The 20,338-nt window shown below is 45.0% G+C and overlaps 2 protein-coding genes across 7 annotated transcripts in view; one reads left to right on the forward strand and one right to left on the reverse strand.

Moving 5' to 3' along the window:
• LOC100718618 (C-C chemokine receptor type 3-like) overlaps nt 1-20,338 on the forward strand; it is a 92,626-nt gene that overhangs the window by 20,400 nt on the left and 51,888 nt on the right. For 2 of the 6 annotated variants that reach the window (XR_010051581.1, XM_063261047.1), the window contains exons 2-5: nt 1,159-1,316; nt 2,050-2,161; nt 15,418-15,588; nt 17,712-17,868. Coding sequence is in view for 5 of the 6 variants with exons in the window: in XM_063261047.1 (XP_063117117.1) it covers nt 17,832-17,868 (37 nt within the window). In the remaining variant the exon portion in view is untranslated. The remainder of the gene's footprint in view (nt 1-1,158; nt 1,317-2,049; nt 2,162-15,417; nt 15,589-17,711; nt 17,869-20,338) is intronic. The other 4 variants (XM_063261046.1, XM_063261045.1, XM_063261048.1 and 1 more) reach the window with 3 other exon arrangements.
• Nucleotides 4,241-7,616, reverse strand: LOC100718338 (C-C chemokine receptor type 1-like). The gene has a single exon (XM_003476883.3). The coding sequence runs from the start codon at nt 7,614-7,616 to the stop codon at nt 6,549-6,551; it is 1,068 nt and encodes a 355-aa protein (XP_003476931.2). The 3' UTR covers nt 4,241-6,548.

A 20,338-nucleotide genomic window follows, 5' to 3' on the forward strand; every position in this document is an offset into this window, starting at 1 on the left:
GTCAGGAGCTGGGCAGTCAGAAGTTTCTGCAATGAAGCAGCCAAGACCAGGCCCACTGGTACCCAAGAGGTGGACCAGCAGCCTAGTGTCATTGTCAGCTGTGTCCTACTGCAGACCAGTGTCTCAATAAATCCTGTAGGTGCTCCCTACAGCAAGCTTCGCAGAGATGCAAGAAGAGAGTGAGGGGGGAGATTAGGGTGGGGCAGGGGCAGGACCTGTTAATCACGGAGCCCCAGTACACGTGCACACAACACAGAACCCTAAAAGACTCCCAGGTTCCCAAATCCTGTATGGGGAACTGGCTGGGCCAATCAGAAAGTGCTGACTTCAGTTCTTAATTAACATTCAGTGTGAAACTAAGCAGGACTTTGATAGGATGGTTTAGATCTGACCTCAGGCCAGGGAAGCCTTTGATAGGACAATCGTCAGAGATTGTCCTGGTTCACATGGGAAGAGAAACGATCTAGGAAGGAAAACAGAGAAGGTCCCAGATCTCTTGTTTAATGCTTTGTTCTGGACACCAAGAACCTGGAAGGAATTTCTTTGGGACCCAGGAAGTTGGTAAAAGGTATCAGACATTATCAGAAACGCAGGCTCTCATGTGAGCATGGTGGCACATGACTGTCATCTCTTCTAACTCCAAATGAATTTTGGGATTGTTTCCTCTAAATCTGTGAGATATGCTGTTGGTCTTATGATTGAGATTTCATTAAATCTGTACAACAATTTTGAAGGTATGGCCATTTTCACCATATTGGTTCTTTCTCCCCAAGAATGAGGGATCCCACTTACTGATACCCTGTTCCATCTCCTTTTTTACCATCCTTTAGTTTTCAGTGTAAAGATGTTTACATCATTTGTTAGAGTGACTCTTGGGCATTTCATTGTCTTGGATGCTCTTGTGAAGGCATTTTTTCTCTAATTTCTCTCTCAATGAGTTTGTCATTTGTATACAGGGATGCTATTGATTTTTGTGTGTTAACTTTGTGTGCCACTATGCTACTGAATTTGGTTATTAAAGCTAGAAGTCTTTTGATGGAGTTTGGGGGGGGCTTCTATGTATAACACAATATCATTCACAAATAATGATAATTTTTTTCTTGTCTGTCCTTATTCCTTTTATTTCTTTCTTCTAATTGCTTTGACTAATTTTTCCAGAAGTGTATTGAAGAAGAGTGGTGACAATGGACAACTGTGGTGGACTGAAAATTGATAGTCAATTTGTAGCCCTAGCTGAATTCAATCAGCATGGTGCTGAGTGGATCACTCACCTGCAGACTGCTGCCAGCACAAAAGGGAGGACTGGAGAGGAAGAAGTAAGTGTGACATTGTCTTTGGTGCTGTTGGTTCTCTTGTTACCATGAGTTCTCCTGCAGGAGCTTGTTGAGCTTCTTCCCTGACATGAACTTGGCTGTTCTTATTGTCAGAGATGCTTGGGACCTTGTTGTCACTGAGAATGGCTGTATTTCACTTTGGAAGAGCTTTGGTCCTTACGTTGAGCATTGATTCCTGGCTCTGGAGGGGAAGATGTGTGCTGTTGCTTCTCCAGAAGCTTGTCACACTGGCTTCCTGATATGAACTTCACTGTTCTCATCATTGAAGGAACTCAGGACCCCATCATCAGTGAGGGTGTCTGTGGTACTTTTTTAGGGGAGCTCTGATCCTTACTTTGAGCATCACTTCTTGGCTCCAGTACAGAGCCCTCAGCCTCCTGGCACAGCTCCCTCACTCTGCTGGCATAGACTTTCTAGCTCCCACAGCTGACCTTGAGGCCTTCTCAGTGCAGATCCATTAAACAGACATGAATGAATTATTGTCATGGGCTGTAGGCCTCCAGCTGGACTTGTAGGAGGCACTGTCATGGACTCTAGATATTTAGCTGAACTCATGCAGTACATTCCCATGGGATTCAGGCCCCCAGCTGGATTCTCTAGGTCTTTAGTGTTGTGGGCAGATTTCTTGCACTTTCATTGCATTTGACTCCTTGAGTGATCATTATAAATAATATTATAATTTATGTGTCCTGTATTGTCTTGTTCTCTTTTGCAGACCTTGATTACAACAATATTCTTGTCTCATTCCTGATTTTAGAGGGAAAGTTTTGTTCATTTCACATGCCGTTGGCGGTTGGTTTGTCATAAGTGACCTTTATCAGATTGAGGTAAAGAGCATCTTTTCCAATTTTATCTTTTTTTTTTTAAATCATGAATAGGTTTTGTGAAATGCTTTTTCTGCATCTATTGAGATGATCACATGATTTTTGTCCTTGGCTCTGTTAGTATGGTATGTTATATTTATTGACTTGTGCATGCTGAACCATTCCTGTACCTGAATGATGAACACTGTTTGGCCATGGGGTGTAACTTTCTTGATGATTTGCTGCATTCTGTTTGTCATTATCTTTCCGAGAACTTCTGCAACCATATTCCTTTGGGAGACTGGCAAGTAGCTCTCTTTTTTGGTTGATTCCTTCTCTGGGTTGGTGTCAGGGTAATGGTCGGCTCCAGGAATGATTGTGGAAGTATCGTTTTCCTTTCAAGTTCATTACAGAGTTTGAGAAGTGGCAGCTTGAGGTCTTCTCTAAAATTTTTTTTTTTTTTTTTTTTTTTTTTGGTGCCGGGGATCAAACTCATGACCTCGCACTTGCCAGGCAGGCGCTTAAGCCACTGAGCTAAATCCCCAGCCCCTAGGTCTTCTCTAAATTTATGGTGGATTCCACAGTGAATCCATCAGAGCCTGGGTTTTCCTTGGTGATAGATTTTTAATTACATCTTCAATTTCATTGGCTGATATTGTTTTATTTAGAATTTTTATATCTTCTTGATTCAGCTTTGGTAATTTATATGTATGCAGGAATCTGTTTGTTTCTTCTGTGTTCTCATCTTATTGGTATACAAGTTCTCAAAGTAGGTATTAACGATCTTGTGAATTTCTGCAGGATCTGTTGTGATTTCCCCCTTTGGATTTCTAATTGTGTGAGTCTGAGTCTTTTCCTTCTTTTTTTTTTTTTTTTTTTTTTTTTGATAAAGTTAGCTTAAGGTTTGTTGATTTTATTTAATATTTTTTAAAATTTTAAAATAAACAACCAAAAATAAAAGACTAAAAACAATGGGAATAATTTCAACTCAGCATAATAGGAGATTACAATGGCTACTATATTGTGGGTTGTTATCTTCAAAGTAGTTGCTCAGATTACAAGATACAGTTATGAAAAAATGATCATACAATGAAAGCACAAACCATTCTATTAGATGAACTAACAGAAATTAGTAGTATAATTATCTATCATATATATGTATATATATATGTATATTTATATATATAGTCTTTTCCCTCCTTTTTTTTCTCCTTTCCCCAATCTCAGTTGTTGTTTCTTTTTGATCAGGGTCTTCCCCTTTCACTTTCACAATATCTATTATACATTTTGGGTCTTAATTACTCTGTCAGTTTTTTACACTAAGGAGACAATATGATGTTTACACCTGTGAGTCTGATTTATTTCACTTAGCTGAATAATTCTCCATTGTATGAAGATTTTTTTTAATCTTTGAAAGAACCAATTCCTTGATTCATTATTTATTGTTTCTGTGTCACTATTGTATCAATATCTGCTCTAATCTTTATAATTTCATTCCTCACACCAGTTTGGGGCTTGACTTGCTCTTTTTTTCTCTAGAAGATTAAGGTTCAACTTGAGGCTTTTTATTTGAACTTGCTCTGTTTACCTGATATGAAAGTTCACCAGAATAAATGTCCTTGGTAGGGCTGATCTCATTATATCCCATAAGTTCTGGTATATTTTATTGTCATTATCATTTTATTGTTGAAACTGTCTGATTTCTTCTTTAATTTTATCTGTGACCCATTGATTGTTTGGGAGGGTGTTATTTAATTTCTATGTGTTTATGAAGTTTTTGTGTGTTTTTGATACTGATTTCCAATTTAATTTCAGTATGGTCTGATAATATGCATGCCGTAATTTCAATTCCTTTATATTTACTTAGGCATGTTCTATGAATTAGTGTGTGTTCTAATTTGGAAAACATCTAGGAAGCGATTACTTCTTTGAACCAGGTTTAGCTGGATTTTGTGTTTTATGTTTTCAGTCAGTTGCAAAGTTCTACTTCTTTTAATTTATTGGGGATGAGAAGTTGGTGTCTACCAAAACCCTTGTGGAGGGTATGGGTCTCCCACCTAGCAACACAACACAGGGATGCACAAGAGCGACAAAGAGAGACCATTTTGCAGTTGAGGAACTCTAGAATGACCCAGTGTGTTCTGTGGAACAACAGGCCACAAGTTTTATTGGTTTCAATTAGGGAGGTGGGTGGTTGTCATGACAGAGTGCTGGGGGGAGGTTGCAGTCATTGGCTATAAAAAGAAACAGAACAATTTTGTACCAGGCACAGAGGCTCTCCAGTTGACAATGCAATGGCCAATTTGCAGTGTGCGAGGCTGGCACCTTTGCTGCCAGGAAAGTATAATTCTTTTTGAGTCCCATGGCTCCAGCTGAGATGTGACTTCATGTCTTAGTGTTAGGGTTAGGGTACGGTTAGAGTTAGTCCCCATTCTAGCCAGCAGGAGCGGAAGCACTTTTGACCCAGATGCTGCAATGAGACAGGTTATCATCTTGTCAGACTCAGTCACATTCTTGTGGACAATTAGGGGAGAGTCTGGTTCAGCATAGCTAGCTCTACATATCTCAGCAAACAGGGCTGAAGTAAAGGTAAGGGAAAGATGGGGACAAGGGGCTTCATTTCTCCAGAGAACGCAGCTTAGCAGCCTCCCACAGCTGCCTATTTGGCCTGGCCCATGGTTCTCTGGCACTGGCCTGCAGTGCTGCTCGTGCCCCAGAGGTAGTCTCAGTCTTGGCACACTGGGAAGAACAACTGATTAGAACACCTATGTCATCTTGGCTAAGGTGGTACCAGCAGCAGAAACAATAGCATCAAACACACCAGAAAAGTGAAAATATGGTAACTATTAGTTTAACCCTATGAACTAGGTTTGTAGCTATAGAACAACATCTAAAACAAACCAGAAAATTATATGCAGTAAGTAAGTCCTTAATATGGTGATTTTATCCTCCAGAAAAAAAAATTTATAAGTGATTGGGGCAAAATATAGAGAAATACAAGAAGGAAAAGAGATTGAAGCAAGGATGGTACCTGATTGTGCAGGGGCGGCTGGCTTTCTCTGGGACCACCAGCATGGGAACCATGCAGTGTGCCGCGAGAGGCGGCAGGGGAGAAGCACTGTAACTTTTTACTGATGGAGAGTGGGACTGGTTGAGAAGATGATAGGTAAACTGGGACAGTAGATTGGGCGGGTGAGTTTCCACTCACAAGCGAAAACAGAAACAGAAGAATGAACTTATGAAGTCTTATAAGGTGGGTTGGAGTCATAGTTTGTACACGAGCATATAAAGGTTTCTCCCTGAGATTAGTTTTTGGTTCTTGGGGCCTTGGCTCGGGACAGGGCTGATCACTAAATAGAAGAAACAAATCTAGATGTTTATTTGGTTCAGCAAAGAAGATGACTCAACTCGCCAGGGAGCTGAAAGTTTAGGCAACCGTGGAAAATCACAAGCAGGCTTCCTAGCAGGAGACTTATCCTGAACAAGGAGTACATCAGGGTTTCTCTGTTGGTCATTGCTTATCTTTTGGAGAAGGTGGCATTGTTTCTAAAGAGGAATCCTAAGTCTTCCACCACTCTGCAGGGGTGTCTAGCAAGCAATTCTTCTGCTATTAGTTCACATTGGTGAGACTTTTCCTGGCTTACTGGACACAGCAGGTGTGGTAAAACAGGGAATCCTGTCTGTTAGGAAACAGGATGAACAAAGATGTGAGCTCACTGGTCAGGAGAAACCTGGGAGTATCTCCCCGGCACTTAGACTATCCATCTGGAGGAGGGGGACAAAGGATGGTGGGCAGGGTCCTCAGCTGAAGCTGGGCAAGGAAGCACAACTTGGGTGAATGAGCTACAGGGCCCCTCCTCCTCTGCTCAGGACAGACAGCTGTCTGCCCAGCTGCCAGGCAGGCATCTTCCCAGATGCCTATTCCCCTTTATTCACTATCAACAGCTCCTCCCCAAACTCATTCCTGTGTCAGTATCCAGTGGGCCACCCTGAGTTCTGTGTTCCCATAATTCCAGAAGATGGCACGGGTGTGGGAGGCAGCTAAGGGAAATCACTGTTTCTGAGCTGATCAGGGCAGTTGCAGTGGGGTTTTTTGCGAATGCCAGTGTTCCAAGACTGGGCATCCTGTTGGACTCAAGCCATTCCCTGGAATTTACAGGCTCACACTCTGGAATGTCCCGTGTCACCCGTTTGTCCTTCTCCACTAAGAAGAGTCATGGCAAGATTGAAGCCCCAAGTGACTGAGTCCAGACCTTCAAGTGCCATCTGTCCCAAATGCTATGTTTCCATGGTGTGTGTGGGGGGGGGGTTGGAATCTGGTGTGGACAGCCTCACAGCCGCCACTCCCTGCCTGGTGGCCCACCCAGCAGGCCACTCCCACCAGGAATCACAGAGGCTACCGGTCTCTTAGTCAGAGCATGCCAGAAAGCTGGTGCTCACTGGTGGACAGAGACGTGGAGCTGGCCCTCTCCAGACGGACCCTGCTGAGGAAGGGCTGAGGCTTCTCCAGGTACATGGCCCCATGCCACTGGAAGAGTTGACGCAGGTACTTCCGAAACTTCTCACCCACAAAGACATAGATGACCGGGTTGACACAGCAGTGAGTGTAGGCAATCATCTGTGTTACCTGCAGGGCCACAGCCAGCTGCCTGCTCTGCTCGCAGAAGTTGGTGAACATGTGCTCCTGGAAAGCAGAAACAAACACAGCCAGGTTGTATGGGGTCCAGAAGAGAAAAAAGATGATCATGATGGCGAAGATCAGTCGGACGGCTTTGACCTTCTTCTCGTTGGGCCGGCGACACAGGATGCTGATGATGCCTGTGTAGCAGAACACCATGACCAGCAGAGGCAACATGAATCCCAGCAGGTTCAGCAGCAGAGCCTGAAAGTACCGCCAGGCCCGGTGGCTTTCATGGGGGAAATAAATGCTGCAGGCATACTCAGTGAACACCTTCTTTGTCTGGGAAAAGTGCAAGTTTGGGATGGAAGCCAAGATGGCCAGGACCCAGGTGATGACGCTGGTGATGATGCCAAAAGTAATGGTGCGGGCTCGAAGGGCGAACGTGGCATGGACGATGGCCAGGTACCTGTCGATGGTCAGCAGGATGATGAAGAAAATCTCACTGTACAGGCCCACATAGTGGAGGCCATACAGGAGCTTACACATGGCGTGGCCAAAGACCCAGGCGTTCTTCAGGATGTAGTGGATCCAGAAGGGAAGCGTGAAGAGGAAGAGCAGGTCCGACACCGCCAGGTTGAGCAGGTAGATGCTGGTCATGTTTCGGAGCCGCTTTTGCTTTGTGAGGACCAGGACCACCAGGGTGTTGCCCACCACACCAATGACGAACACCAGAGAGTACAAGGGCGGCAGCAGCTGGGCCCCGAAGGCCATCTCAGCCACCTGCTGGCATGGAATTGAGTCCGAATAGTCGTATTCGGTGATCAGGCTGTAGTCCTCTGTGGTGACGAAGCTCTCCATCCTGGCCTGCCCTGTGGGCAGAGGATAATGTTTCTATCAGGGCTCAAAGGCTCTGGGCAGGGCAGTCATGGCCATGGTTATGTTTCTCCCATCACCTGGGCAAATGTTTACCCAAGACCCATTTTCTACTGGGACAAACTGACAAGCGAGGAGGGTCCTCTCTGCCTCATGGACCGTCAAGTCCAACAGCAAGGGCAGCACTGAATGCTCATACTGACCCTGAATCCCTCGGCGATGAGTGTCAGGGGACAAGCTCCGGGGCCCTCCCCACGCTTCTGTGACCAAGGCTTCCTGAGCACATCTGAGGATCAAGACTCAGACTCAGTGTTCAGTGACCCTTGAAGGGAACTCCTTCTTCCTGTTTTAAAGGGAACAGGTGACACAGAGGTGCCAAGTGGTAGGAAAGGTGCCTGAGGACACAGCTCTGGGGAGCAGAGCTGGAGCTCAAGTCCAGGGGTGCATTCCTCTGGTACCCAACCTAGAGTCCATTTCAGTCTCCTGCCTCTGACCTCAAGGTGATGGCTTTGTCTCCTGAAGTCCCCAGGAGGACTCTGGGAGGGAAAACTCACACAGAGAGCTCCGTGGCTTCTGCGTCTACAAAGGCTAAAGATGTCCTGTCATGCAAAAGTGACTCACTCCAAACCCCAAAGTGCTGCCACGGTGAGATGATGGAAGCTGAGCCCATCACTCTGTGGATGAGGGCACGGGGGCCTCACCACTCAGCCTGGCTTGGGCCATGGGGCCTCATGTGGCCCCAGTGGGAGCACAGGTCACAGCAGACCTGCTGGCCTGCCGTGGGGAGGATTCAGCAGGAAGCCCAGGGGGTGTGTGCGTGCATGCGTGCGTGTGTGTGTACATGCAGAGTTAGCCACAGCCTCAGCTGTGAGGTGACCTCACACAGTGACCTGTGTCCCAGTGGATGCCCCTTTTCCCTGATTGTCACACCTTGGGTCTCTTGGTTTACAGTCTAGGCACTAATGCATCTGGGCAGTGATGGACATACAGTGCCTTCCATTTGGAAAATAGTTAGAAATTTCGAGAAGCAGCACAGGGATTTCCTGAGTCTGGGAAGGCTGGGGTTGTGCAGTGCAGGGCAGAGGCTGAATATGTGCAGGGCTGCAGCTGGGGGAAGAGAGGGGCAACTTCCAATGCCCTGCTGCACAGTGCGGGGACCAGGGGTGACCATAGCTGTGAGTTCTGGGTAGGTCGTAGGGAGCCTGGGATGCTTCTAACCCAAGGAAATGACAAAAGTCTGAGGTGACAGGTTTACCAGTTTCCCTTTCTTGTCCTCACACATCACAGACATACACTGAGCTGTTCCAGCACAGCCCCTAAACAGGTATCTTTCTAAGTGTGGATTAAAATATTTTAACCCTGGGACTTCCGGGAGAACATGGCGGACAGATAACAGCAACTACCGGAGGCTCTCTGAAAGACTCGGCTCAGAAGCCAGGAATGGTGCGGACTAAGGAGACATAAGCAGGTGGAATATGCTCTGCTGACTCAGGAACGAACTGGGCTGAGAGAAACCAACTTGGAATGCAGTCCTGGTGCTAAAACAGGAACAGAAAAGCCTCGGTGTGGAGGCTGGACCCCGCGCCATTGTAAGCCGCGATTTGGGTTTCCCGCCGCACGGCGGCTGGCTGCCTCTACAGTGGCTCGGCAAGGAGAGAGACACGCAGAAGCTCTGAGAACGGCAATCTGCGAACGGCAGGGAGGCGTGCACTGACTTGTGGTGAGGTGAGTGAGAGAAACTGACACTCTACCACAGTTTGACTCCAGCAGAGGACTTTCTGGGCCCGAGCAGTCCTGCGGGAGCAGGGCGCGGTGGCGACTCCAGCCACACATCCCCCTCTCGGACGGGATTGGTGAAAAGCACCTAGCCTGCGTGACGCTGCCAGCGGACCCGGTAGGCTGTCCCAACCCAGATCCCAGAGCCTGACGGTGGCCGGGAGGGGAGACGCGTAGGCTGCCTGGTCCGTAACTCCCTGGTGCGCAGCAGTGAGCGGGAACACCTAACTGGCGCAATTCGATCAGGCTGTGGCTGACTGGGAGAGAAGCTGGGCCTCTTATATAAGCTTGCATATATAAGGAACAGAGAAGAAGAGGCAGCATGGGAAGAGGCAGCAACAAGAAAGGCTCCTCGGCCCCCAATTCTGAGAAACAGGCAATAGCAGACACCGCACCAATACACATAAGGCACCATATAGAGAGCCTCATAGACCAATTCAAGAATGAAGTTATCAACGACCTGAAGCTAGAAGTATGCAGAATAGTTAGAGAAATGCTAAGTACCACCCAAGAAAAAACAGGTGGTGGAATGGAAGAACAGAAAACAAGGGGAGAATTGTTTGATGGAGAAAACAGAGAAAGCATAGAATACGTGAAGCAGGTTCAAAGGGACTACCAAGATACTAAGAAGTCTATCGAAGACTGGCATAACAGCTTGAAAGAAACTAAGGACAGACTATCTGAACTGGAGGGCAGACTTGTAATATGGGAGAATGAAATGAAAAACTTCTTAAAAATAACAAAGAAACAAACAGCAATAATACAAAGACAAGAAGATGATAAGAGGATTCATAACTTGAGGATTAAGAACATAAAAGAAGAAGTAGGGACACAAACAAGTGAACTACAAAAGCTACTCACAGAAATAATCCAGGAGAATTTTCCTAATTTAGCAAAAGGTAAAGATACTCAGATGTATGAGGCATACAGGACCCCAGCTACCTACAACCCAAACAGAGCAACACCCAGGCATATAATAATAAAAATTCCAGAAATTCAATACAAGAACAGAATATTAAAAGCTGTAAGAGATAAGAAACAGACCACTTACAAGGGAACACCCATCAGAATTACAGCAGATTTCTCTGCACAAACCATCAAATCACGAAGAGCGTGGGGGGAAATAATTCAAGCTTTGAAAGATAATAATCTCCAGCCAAGATTGAGATATCCTGCACAACTGTCCCTGGAAATTGATGGAAAAACAAGGTGCTTCCAGGATAAAGAGGAACTGGGGGAATTTGCAACCACCAATTCAACTCTACAGAAAGTATTGCAGGATATTCTAAAAAAAGAAAAATACAAAGAACCCAGAAATAGTGGCGGGGAGGCCACAACGAATGGAGCAGAGAACAAAATGAAGAAGACAAACTGACAGCTACTGACAGAAAAAGAGCTCAACAGAAATGAGGCAGAGAAGATTGGATGATAGGAACAGCTATTTTGGAGAAAATGACATCTTAATAGGTAATACTGATTTAGTATCATCTTGTTTTGAAGTCTCATCTAGCTTTTGTCCTGTCTCCAATGGTCTAAATAGGCTGTATCTTATTGGATTTTATTATGTACGATAGTATAAGCAAAAACCTTTTAAAGACAAGGAGATTATACAGAAACCATTGTTCATTTTCTGTTAGTTGATTCTAAATACTCTGTAATGCTGTCATTCTCTTGAATGGTTTTACATTGTTTTGATATACTTAATGCTATAGTATACGAAGTTGTACTAAAGGATTTCAAAGAAAGAGACAATATGGTAACTACTTTTAGGTCAGGGTTATCTGGTGGTGAAACACTATTCTGCTTAAATGGTTATGTTTTGATCTGCACTGTTTCGTTGTTATGCCCTCTTTTATCTCAATCTCCACTCCATTATTTACTTTTTTATCTTTATCCTTTTAATTAAAGGAAAAAAATAGCAGGATATATTATAGTAACCCACTTTGACTTTTCATTACCTTGATTTAAAGCCCTGTATTACTCTCACCATCTGGTTTTTAACTGATGTTCCCCTATTCTGTTTTGCTGCATAGTATCAGGTTCAAAAGTTTAGGCATCAGCTGTGAAGATAATGAGATTTATTATGACGCCCATTCTTGTTGACTTTTATCTACTTTTGAAGACCTACAATGTCTCCAATGTTTTGGTTTTGTCGGTTTTATTCTTTACTGTTTTGTTCAATTGTATTATAACTAACGATATAGGCAATTCTATTAGAGATAGCGGGAGGCATTATGGTAACCATTGTTGATCACCTTGTATTATGTTTTTACATTATCTATTATGTCCACCCTTTTGACTTGACCAATTCTGTTCTGTTATGGCACATTTGGTTTTACTCTCTTCCAAAAAAGTAATAAGAACCGTGGGAGCAATGAAACTCAAAATGTGTAATAGTCATGGTACAAAAGAAAGGAAAAGAACGTGCTCCAAACTATATAACTGCATGTATATTTAAGTGTATAAGATAGAAAATGATATCACAGAGTTTTATTGGATCAATGAACAGAACTGTTTGCAGTATCATTGATGGAATGTCCACTTTACAAGCTTTAATTTTGTGACTTGAACAATTATTTCTAAGATGACAATATGTAATCCATTAACTAGTGATTTCCTACTGTTCATTTTTTTCTGTAAATCTGTATAACTTGTACCCTTTCCCTGCTTTTTTTTTTCTTTTCTCCTTAAATAAAATTAAAAAAAAATTTGAAAAAAAAAATATTTTAACCCTGGAAAATGAGGAAATAAAACCAAACAAGGCTTTCATTATGTGGTCACCAGAGGATGAGACTGGACCCAACCGCCAGTCATCATCGGGCCTGGGACCTGGCTGTCTGGGGCTCTTCCTTCCACTCCCCTTACTGAGATTTCCAGCTGTGAAGTCCACGCGTCTGGCTTGGCCAATGGACACCAAGGCCTGTGGCGGGTGGCAGGTGCTCCAGCTGGGAGGGGCAGTGCTCTTTAGGGTTCGTCCCATTGGATCCATCCCTGGGCTTGCTGCACTGCTCCGACTCTCAGTCCTGGTTCTGAGAAGCCCAGGTGACCCACCGGTGCTCAATTTCACCTCTTGTTGCCCCTACAGATGGCACTGAGGACAGGCTGCTTGGCCTGGAGGTCAGCACCTTGGGGTGGCCTGGCCAGTCTGTTCCCCTGAACCCAGATGGTTGTCAGTCTGGCAGAAGTGACAGGAAGTTGAGTCACCACTGCCAGCTGACCCGACCCCACTCTAGGTGCCATTTCCCTAAAACTCCAGGCCCTGTGACAACCCCAGGCTCGCTGCTCCTAAAGATGGCCTAAGAAGGGAGCTTACAGGAGAAATGCAGGGACCCTGCTGCCATGGAACCTGCCTTAAGGTCACTTCACAGAGGTCAGCTGTCCCCTGGAGCCTGGAGCCACCCAGCCCTTGTGTCTTCCATCCAGTCCACCAGTCAGAAAAGTCTCTGCCCACTGACAGGGCTACAGGGATGCTAAAAGCCACTGAAGCTTTGTAGGAAATTGGCTCAGTGTCAAACCACCCTCGCTTCCGCTGTGCTTTTTCTAACTAACATTTCCATCTTACTACAGATTCTTCATATACCATATCTGATTTTCCTTTACAGGGGGAAATTTGGCAAGCAATTTGTTTTTAAATAACTTTGCATGAAAGTCATCTCTTGTGTCTTCAGTGTGACTGGCTTTATTAATCAGTCCCCAACAATAAATCATGTAAGGAAGTTTCCTTTTGGCAGGGGGCTTGGTGGCACACACCTGCACTTTGGGAGGCTGAGGCAGGAGGATCATGAGTTTGAGTAAGCCCGAGCAATGCAGCAAAACCCAGTCTCAAAAAAAAATATTGAGAATGTAGCCCAACGGGAAGGCCCTGGGTTCCGTCTCCAGTACCTCCACACCCTGAAACATGCTTGCATCTGCACATAAGCCTTATAATTCCACCTAGCACTCCAAGAATACTATGCTGCTCGAGGTCTGGCAGTTATGCCTCCATACCACCTAGTCCACACTGCCTGGTTCTAATTGTTTTACAGATGCACCTATAGGCTACCCAGACACCAGCCTGGCCCCTGGAGCATTCCCTACCTCTGAGGAGCCCTGAGCAGTATGCGTCCTAAGCAGAGTCACTCTTAACATTAGGCAACAGCATAGAAAGGCCAAGAACCACTTACCCTGGCTCCGAGGGGTTGGCCTCTCAGTGTATTTATGCACTGAAGTTTCCAGTTCTTGGCTGAGCAGAAAGTGCTCAGCTTCCTGTAAGGTGATGGAGCTGCTGGAGTTGCCCGCTGTCAGAATGACAAGAAGCAGTTAGACCTCTTTTCCTCCTGCCGGGGGGGGGGGGGGCCCTCTGGGAAGACCACACGGCCTGCTGTGTGGCTGGGTTCACAGCAGGGACTTTGCTTGGTGGCTGTGGCCCCTGCGGGATCCAGGAGGGCAGCATGTGTGGAGTTAGGTCAGGGAGGAAGTGACAGCAAGTTCTTCCTGGAACTTGGGGGACAGTGTCCTGGGCCGGGGAGTACACAGAGATCTTTGGTCAGAGGGAAGCTCCCTCCCCTCCAGGCTGCCACAAGGTTGTAGATGAAAGGGTTTAAACCCTGCATCTGCTCTCAAAACCATTTAGCTGGTACTTCGATCCTGAGAGAGGCTGCTGCCTCCTCAAGGTGCCCACCCTGCTCACCTCCCCTTCCCCAGAGTGGTGTTCCCTGGAGGGATCTGCAGCCAGAAAGGGTGGCAGGGTGGGGTTGGAGTCTTACCTTCTCTTTGGTCTTTACTTCTTTTATGCAAAGGTCAAATGCGTACCAAGTTCCAATCTGAGCGGATCACTAGGGCTTGGTTCCCACTCTGTGAAATAAGGCTGCTGCGCATTTACGCTGCAGGAAGAGCGCATGGTCATTTGGTACCTGGAAAACGTCACATCGCCCAGAGTGCTGCCCCTAGCCTGTCATCCTAGCGCTCGAGAGGCTGAGGCAGGAGGATTCCTGCATGTTCATGGCTAGTCTCCACTGCACAGTGAGTTTGAGGGCAACCTCAACTCTATAGCAAGGTCCTGTCTCCAAAAAACCAATTTCCGCAAAAAGGAAAAGAAAAATATCCTGAGTTTCTCAGGATGACTCTCCCCAGAGTGACTGAAACTTCCCTGTGCTCCTGGGCTCCTGTGCCTGTAATCTGGCTCATAGGAAGCAGCATTTCAGAGAACTCTGCTGAGATACCATCTGGCCCCTCAGGGGGTCCTTAGCCTGGGGAACACTTTAGAAGTGTGGTTTGCTCAAAAGGCTGTATGTCCATTATAAAAGAAAAGAAATGTGGTTTGTCTTTTGTCCTATTTCTTCTCTAGCAGTCAAGGATGCAGTTTTTCAAAAAACAAAACAAAAAAAACCCTGACTCTTCCTACTAATGCCCAATGGATAAATGAAAGTGGACCAAAGCTTGCCTCTCGCTTTGTAACCCTCACTACTGTAAATCTTTAGGTCACATTCCTTCTCAGCTCTGCACAAGGGTATGGTAATCATGAAGGAGTGTCATCTAAACCTTAGCAAACCAAGGTAGAATAGCACTGAATTTCCATGACCTCACTCCCTGTGAAGACTGAGGACACCAAGATAAGGAATCCACAGGGACATTCAAGGACAGCCAGAAGCCTCCAGCCATTGTCCTGAACCTGTGATCCACTGGGGTCTGGGAGAAGCAGAGGCAGGGAGAATCCTTTCCTGGGACCAGAACTGCCTTCCAGCCCTGAGGAGCCCAGAGCTAGGAAACCAGGCCCCAGCTCACCAGCAGTTCTTGAGGAGCTGCCCTAGGCCTCAGCCAGTCCAATTCCCTGCCCAGCGTCTGTTAGGGGAAGCCTGATCTACATCAGCTCCTCCAGCCAAAGCCCCTCCCAGTGTTTTTAGTTAATGCTTTTCCCTATATATCCATGCTACAGTTTTAATTTCTGGTACTGCGTGTAAGAACCATGATGGCCAGCACAAGATCACCAGTGTGAAGTGCTGTGAAATGGTCCCCATTCTTTCTGCTTCAGTTTGCTCATCTGGAAAATGAAGACCTTAGACGAGGGATCTCCGCTGGGCAGTCACTCAGCTCCACCCCCCAAGACCGGGGTCTGCATGGATCTGGTTTTCTCAGACTTCTAGGACTCGTCAGTGTCCAGCAAGGACTGAGGCTGTGAGGCCGTGACCAAGGGAGAGACATGGTCAGTACTGACTCCTAGCCCAGCCCTAAGTTCTGCCCTAGGTTTCTAGTTTCGCTATTGTGAGACAGGAGCTCACTGTGTAGCCCACACTGGCCTTGAACTAATGTTCCTCCTGCCTACCTCTTATCAAAAGAAACTGAGCATAAGGGAAAGGCACACAAAAGATCTGACCATGCACAATCTCGGTTTCACATCTTAGAAAGCTTGTGTGCCCAGAAGGAACGGATATATTCATTATATTAGGAAATTGGCAAGAACGAATGCCACCATTCTATGAAAGCCTTTGCCTGTGAACTTAGTTTTATGTGAAAGACATCTCTTCATAAGAAAACCTTATTTTTTACCCACAAAAAACTTAGTCGGTCTATGATGACCAATGTGAATATATTACAATACTATGTTTAGCAGTGTTTCTTCAGTCTTCAGGTATGTCCCCATAAGGCTATGGAAATTATTGGGGTCCCTGAGCAAAAAAATAGCAGAACAAAATACCTCTGGACAGCTGCTTCTTTTCCATCAAGGAGAGACAACCTGAGCGGAAGTGTTTCCTTAACTCAAATGATATCTACATAGCAACTTAAGATATCAGTAACTATGTTAAAACTCCCAAAAAGGCAGATAGAAGGAAAAAAGTCACCGAACCCAAACAGTAAAGCTGTTACCAGTCACAAGTTGAGTAAAGAGGCAGACAGTAGTGTACTTGGCCAAATGGAGTTTGAGGGATTCCACTAAGTTTTCACAATTGTAACTATAAATAGAGTAGACAGAGCTGTCTGTGGGTCAGTGAACAGAGGTTTCTTGTAATTAGAATCAGAAAGAATAAAATCGATTTGTATCTGCCAATGAAAGACAATTTTAAGAGAGGCACCAGGCTGAAGGTCTGTCTGATTGGAATATCCTGCTACACAGGCTTCTCGAGTTTTTTTAGTAGCCATGGTTGTTGGGTAGTCACAGTTGAAAGCTGAAATTGCCTTTTTAATAATAGAAAACCGTTTCCTCTAAAGGGGCAAACTGTTAAAGACAGTTTAATACCTGTTCCCATTTAAAATTTCCGTTACACTTGTAAGGTCCCCTAAAACTGTTTTGTTCCAGCAGTGAATTTATCTGTGCTATATAAATGAGTCTGCCCTGTGATTAGGAACCAGTCAGCATCACTCCTGAGAGGAGAGAGGAGCTGACCTCCCATTCTGCCTAAGGATTAAGAGGCAGATAAATTTGGACTGAAACTTTTACATTTGTTCCTTGAGAGTTTCAGGATTAGATCTAGACCAGTTTTTTAACATGGCCCAGCAATAAGCGAAGGTCAGTTTCACTCAGGAAGGGTCCCAGGGAGGGGACACTCACCATTCTGCAGACTTGGTCCTGAAGTCCAGCAGCCACAGAGGAGAAACTGCCTTGGATTAAACTCTGCTGTAAACGGTGTTGTTCTTAGGGGCAGGGCAGTGGAGAGGGCAGAAGACCCACTCCAAGTGCGCAGGACAGCTGAAGCCCAGCCACCTCAGGAGGAGAAAGACTCCATCAGGAGCTTTCCTGGGGGATCTCTAATCCTCAGTAAGATTTACCTGCAGAAATAAAAGCATGCTTGACTCCCGCTGCGTTGCCAAATAGAAGATTACGCTGATAAAGGAACCTGAATAGGTGCTTTTTAACCTCTGGAAAGAGAGTGAGAGGGAGGGAAAATGAAAGTCTTCCAATTACATTCTTCAGGGCTTACTTTCTAATAAATGACTCTAAATCAAATGTTCTGAAATCCCTGCCTGCCAAAGAATCTATCACTTACAAGGCCAGGAATAGTCCAGAAGAAATCCTGGCCCTAGGATAAAGAGGTCTCTAAGGCAGTTTGGACTATCTGGTCACCTGTGTCATTTCCCTCTATAACAGTGCTGGCGAGGTTCTTTCTAAGCCCACTCGGAAAATATGTCTCCCCGTATCTGTAATATAATTGAGAAACTCATAGACTAAAATCTGTACCTGCTGTTCCTCATTAGAAGTCAATGCTTGATTTAAGGGTAACATTGCATCTCTGTAAGCAAATTTACAAGTTGGACTAAGTCTCTAAAAGCTTCAACGTACTTATCAGGGTCCCTTGAAAACTTCTCTAGATCTTACCTGATCTGTTTTAGGTCACTGCAGGAAGGGGCGTATGAGCATGGGTACTTCTGTATCCTGTTTACATCCTTGTGGAATACTGTCCTGGAGGATCTTGAACAAACCCAGCTAACAACAGGACACAGCCTTTCGTGATGTCTGGCCTGGAAACGCCACACTCAGGGCCCAAAGGTAAGCAGGGAAAGCTTCCGGCTCAATCAAGTGGGTGAGGCTTTAACTGGAGTTGTCCTGGGAACCTAACCGGTTCCTAAGGTCTGGGAAGAGCAGCCTCAGGCTCAGTGACAGTGCATGTCTTAGGGGTCTGAGGTGGCTGATTTTCTTGCTGCTCGGCTTGCACTTATAGTGGAACACAAGAATTCTTTCTTTGATGCAAAAAAGTATGGACACGAGGCGATTTTGACCGATTTTTTTCTTTCTTACACTACAACTCAAGTTGGAAAGGGCATCATAATCCGCCCTTCCCTCTGCATTCCTTGCTGGCATGAGGAGGTAAAGTGTTGGGGGTTAAAGCCCCACCAGTGCTTAAGAATCCATCCAGGGGAGTAAGAGATTTCGGTATTGAGCAAAAGAAGAAAGAATTTGGTATCCCTTTAATTTCTATTTGATTTCTATACCCTCCTGGTATCCCTCCAGTAGACGCTGGTCTATTAACAATTGCCTTATTTGTTTCTGTCTTTCTGTTTAATTTGTGAGTGATTATAATACTTATAGCTGTTTCTGTCTGAGCTCAACAATTTTATGCTTTTGCCTTGTTGAATTTTTAAAACATTTGTCTATGATGTAAGTTGATTATAGGTGTCATGAGAGTTAAGGACACACTTCCTCCTAGGTTGCCACCTGATCAAAATGATCTCAAGATGTTTTACAAATACAGTAAATATTACTGTCTGTGTATAACTCTGAAATTTTTCATGGGTCAAAAACAATGTGTTAATTTTTATGATCTGATTCTCATAGGACATCAAAAAGTCATTCTGATAATTTAATGGTGACCCCTTAGGCCTAAGGAAACTGTTGAGCAAACCTCCCATTGGTGAAAAAGAATCAGCTGCCTGGACATATTTTCTTCCAACCTTTTTTCACTAATGAAACCCTGATAATTTCCATAGCCTTATCAAAGACACACTTCAATAAAATTTGCTAAGCATATTATTGTAATATGTTTACTACTGGTTATCATCAAAAAGTTAAGTTTCCTGTGGGTAAAATGATCAAATTTTCTTATTAAAAAATGCAGTTAGCACAAAACTAGATTAAGAGTCACAGGTTTCCATATGACTATGACACTGACTTTTGTTAATCTCACAGAATACTAAATGTATTCATGCCTTCCAGGTGTACAGACTTCCAAGACGTAAGACTACGATTGTTTGTGCTGATAAACTTTATCTAGACTCAGATATCTGCCTTTCTCTTGTGTTCCAGCTACTTATGGTAAAAGGAATATGTCAAAGCAACATGTGACCACCAGTCAGATGATAGTTTTTTTTAAAAAAAGTCTTACATATCATACACTCAGGGATGCTCAGGTACCAAACAGTTCAGACAATGTCACACACTAAAATTAAGAGGATAGACGTTGGGGGGCTGGGGGTTTAGCTCAGCGGTGTAAGCGCCTGCCTTGCAAGCAGGCAGTCATGAGTTCGATCCCTGGTACCGATAGAAACGGAAAAGACCAAAAAAAAAAAAAAAAGAGGATAGACGTTATATATACTTCCGAGGTACACTTATAGGCCAGTACATTCTCCTTGGATGACATCCTATTAAAGGATAACAAATGGGGTGAGAGTTTCTGTCTGTCATTTAATGTCTTGTGATCAGATGGAGATGTTTGACTAGAAAGGCTATTCTACCCTAAGATAATATCGTGATTGTCATGCCCACTATGTGGCTTTTGAGCTCAAGTTTTCTCTGTAAAGCTGTGTAGCTGTTGTCTGTTAATGTTGTGCAGGGATTAAAACACTAAAACAGTGTGATAGGTAAGGTACAGCAGTCCTCTGGCTGGCCTTTCCATTTCTAAGTGCTTCCCACCCAGGTGCTAGCCTATTAGTCAAGCTCCCTGTCTGCAGTACTAACGTCACTGATCTTCTCTTCTGGGTCTTCAACAACTAAAGTTTTGAAACCAGAACTAAGAAGGATCTAATTAGTCAAAGTTTGCAGTTCTAGAATGTATCCTAATGAAATTTTTAAAAGGGATTTTCTGGCAATTACAAGATTAGAATGAAGCTGGCCATATCCTGGAAGATCCCTCACAAAAGCCCTCCCTTCCTGAGGATTCTTCCGTGGCAGACTTGTCACCCCTTGTCAGGCCACCGCGGTTGCTGCCAGCACCTACAGTTGCCCCACCAGCACTGCTCCCTGCTGCTCCTGATTCATCCACTTCCAGCCTTGCTCTGGTCTGTCAGCCCTCCTGCCACACGCTATTCTCCTGACGAAGCCTTGTGTCCCTGCTCACAAAGCGGAGCCCCATATTTACTTACAGGGGCTGACCAGGGAGAGCTCATCCTGCCTAAAGACTCCTCCAGTTCAGAGCTGATACCTCATTGGCCACACTCACTATCTGTAGCCCCGCCACTTGCCAGGGTCCAGCCACCCGTTCTTCTGCTTATCAGTTCCCAGCCCTCCTTCCCTCCACCCAGCT

Source organism: Cavia porcellus, unplaced genomic scaffold, assembly GCF_034190915.1.
Source record: "Cavia porcellus strain 051 isolate PalLab524CR breed Dunkin Hartley unplaced genomic scaffold, mCavPor4.1 scaffold_14, whole genome shotgun sequence".
NCBI lineage: Eukaryota > Metazoa > Chordata > Mammalia > Rodentia > Caviidae > Cavia > Cavia porcellus.

Excerpts from the sequence above, each read along its gene's own strand:
- LOC100718338 (XM_003476883.3), bottom strand. The coding sequence starts at position 7,616 with ATGGAGAGCTTCGTCACCACAGAGGACTACAGCCTGATCACCGAATAC.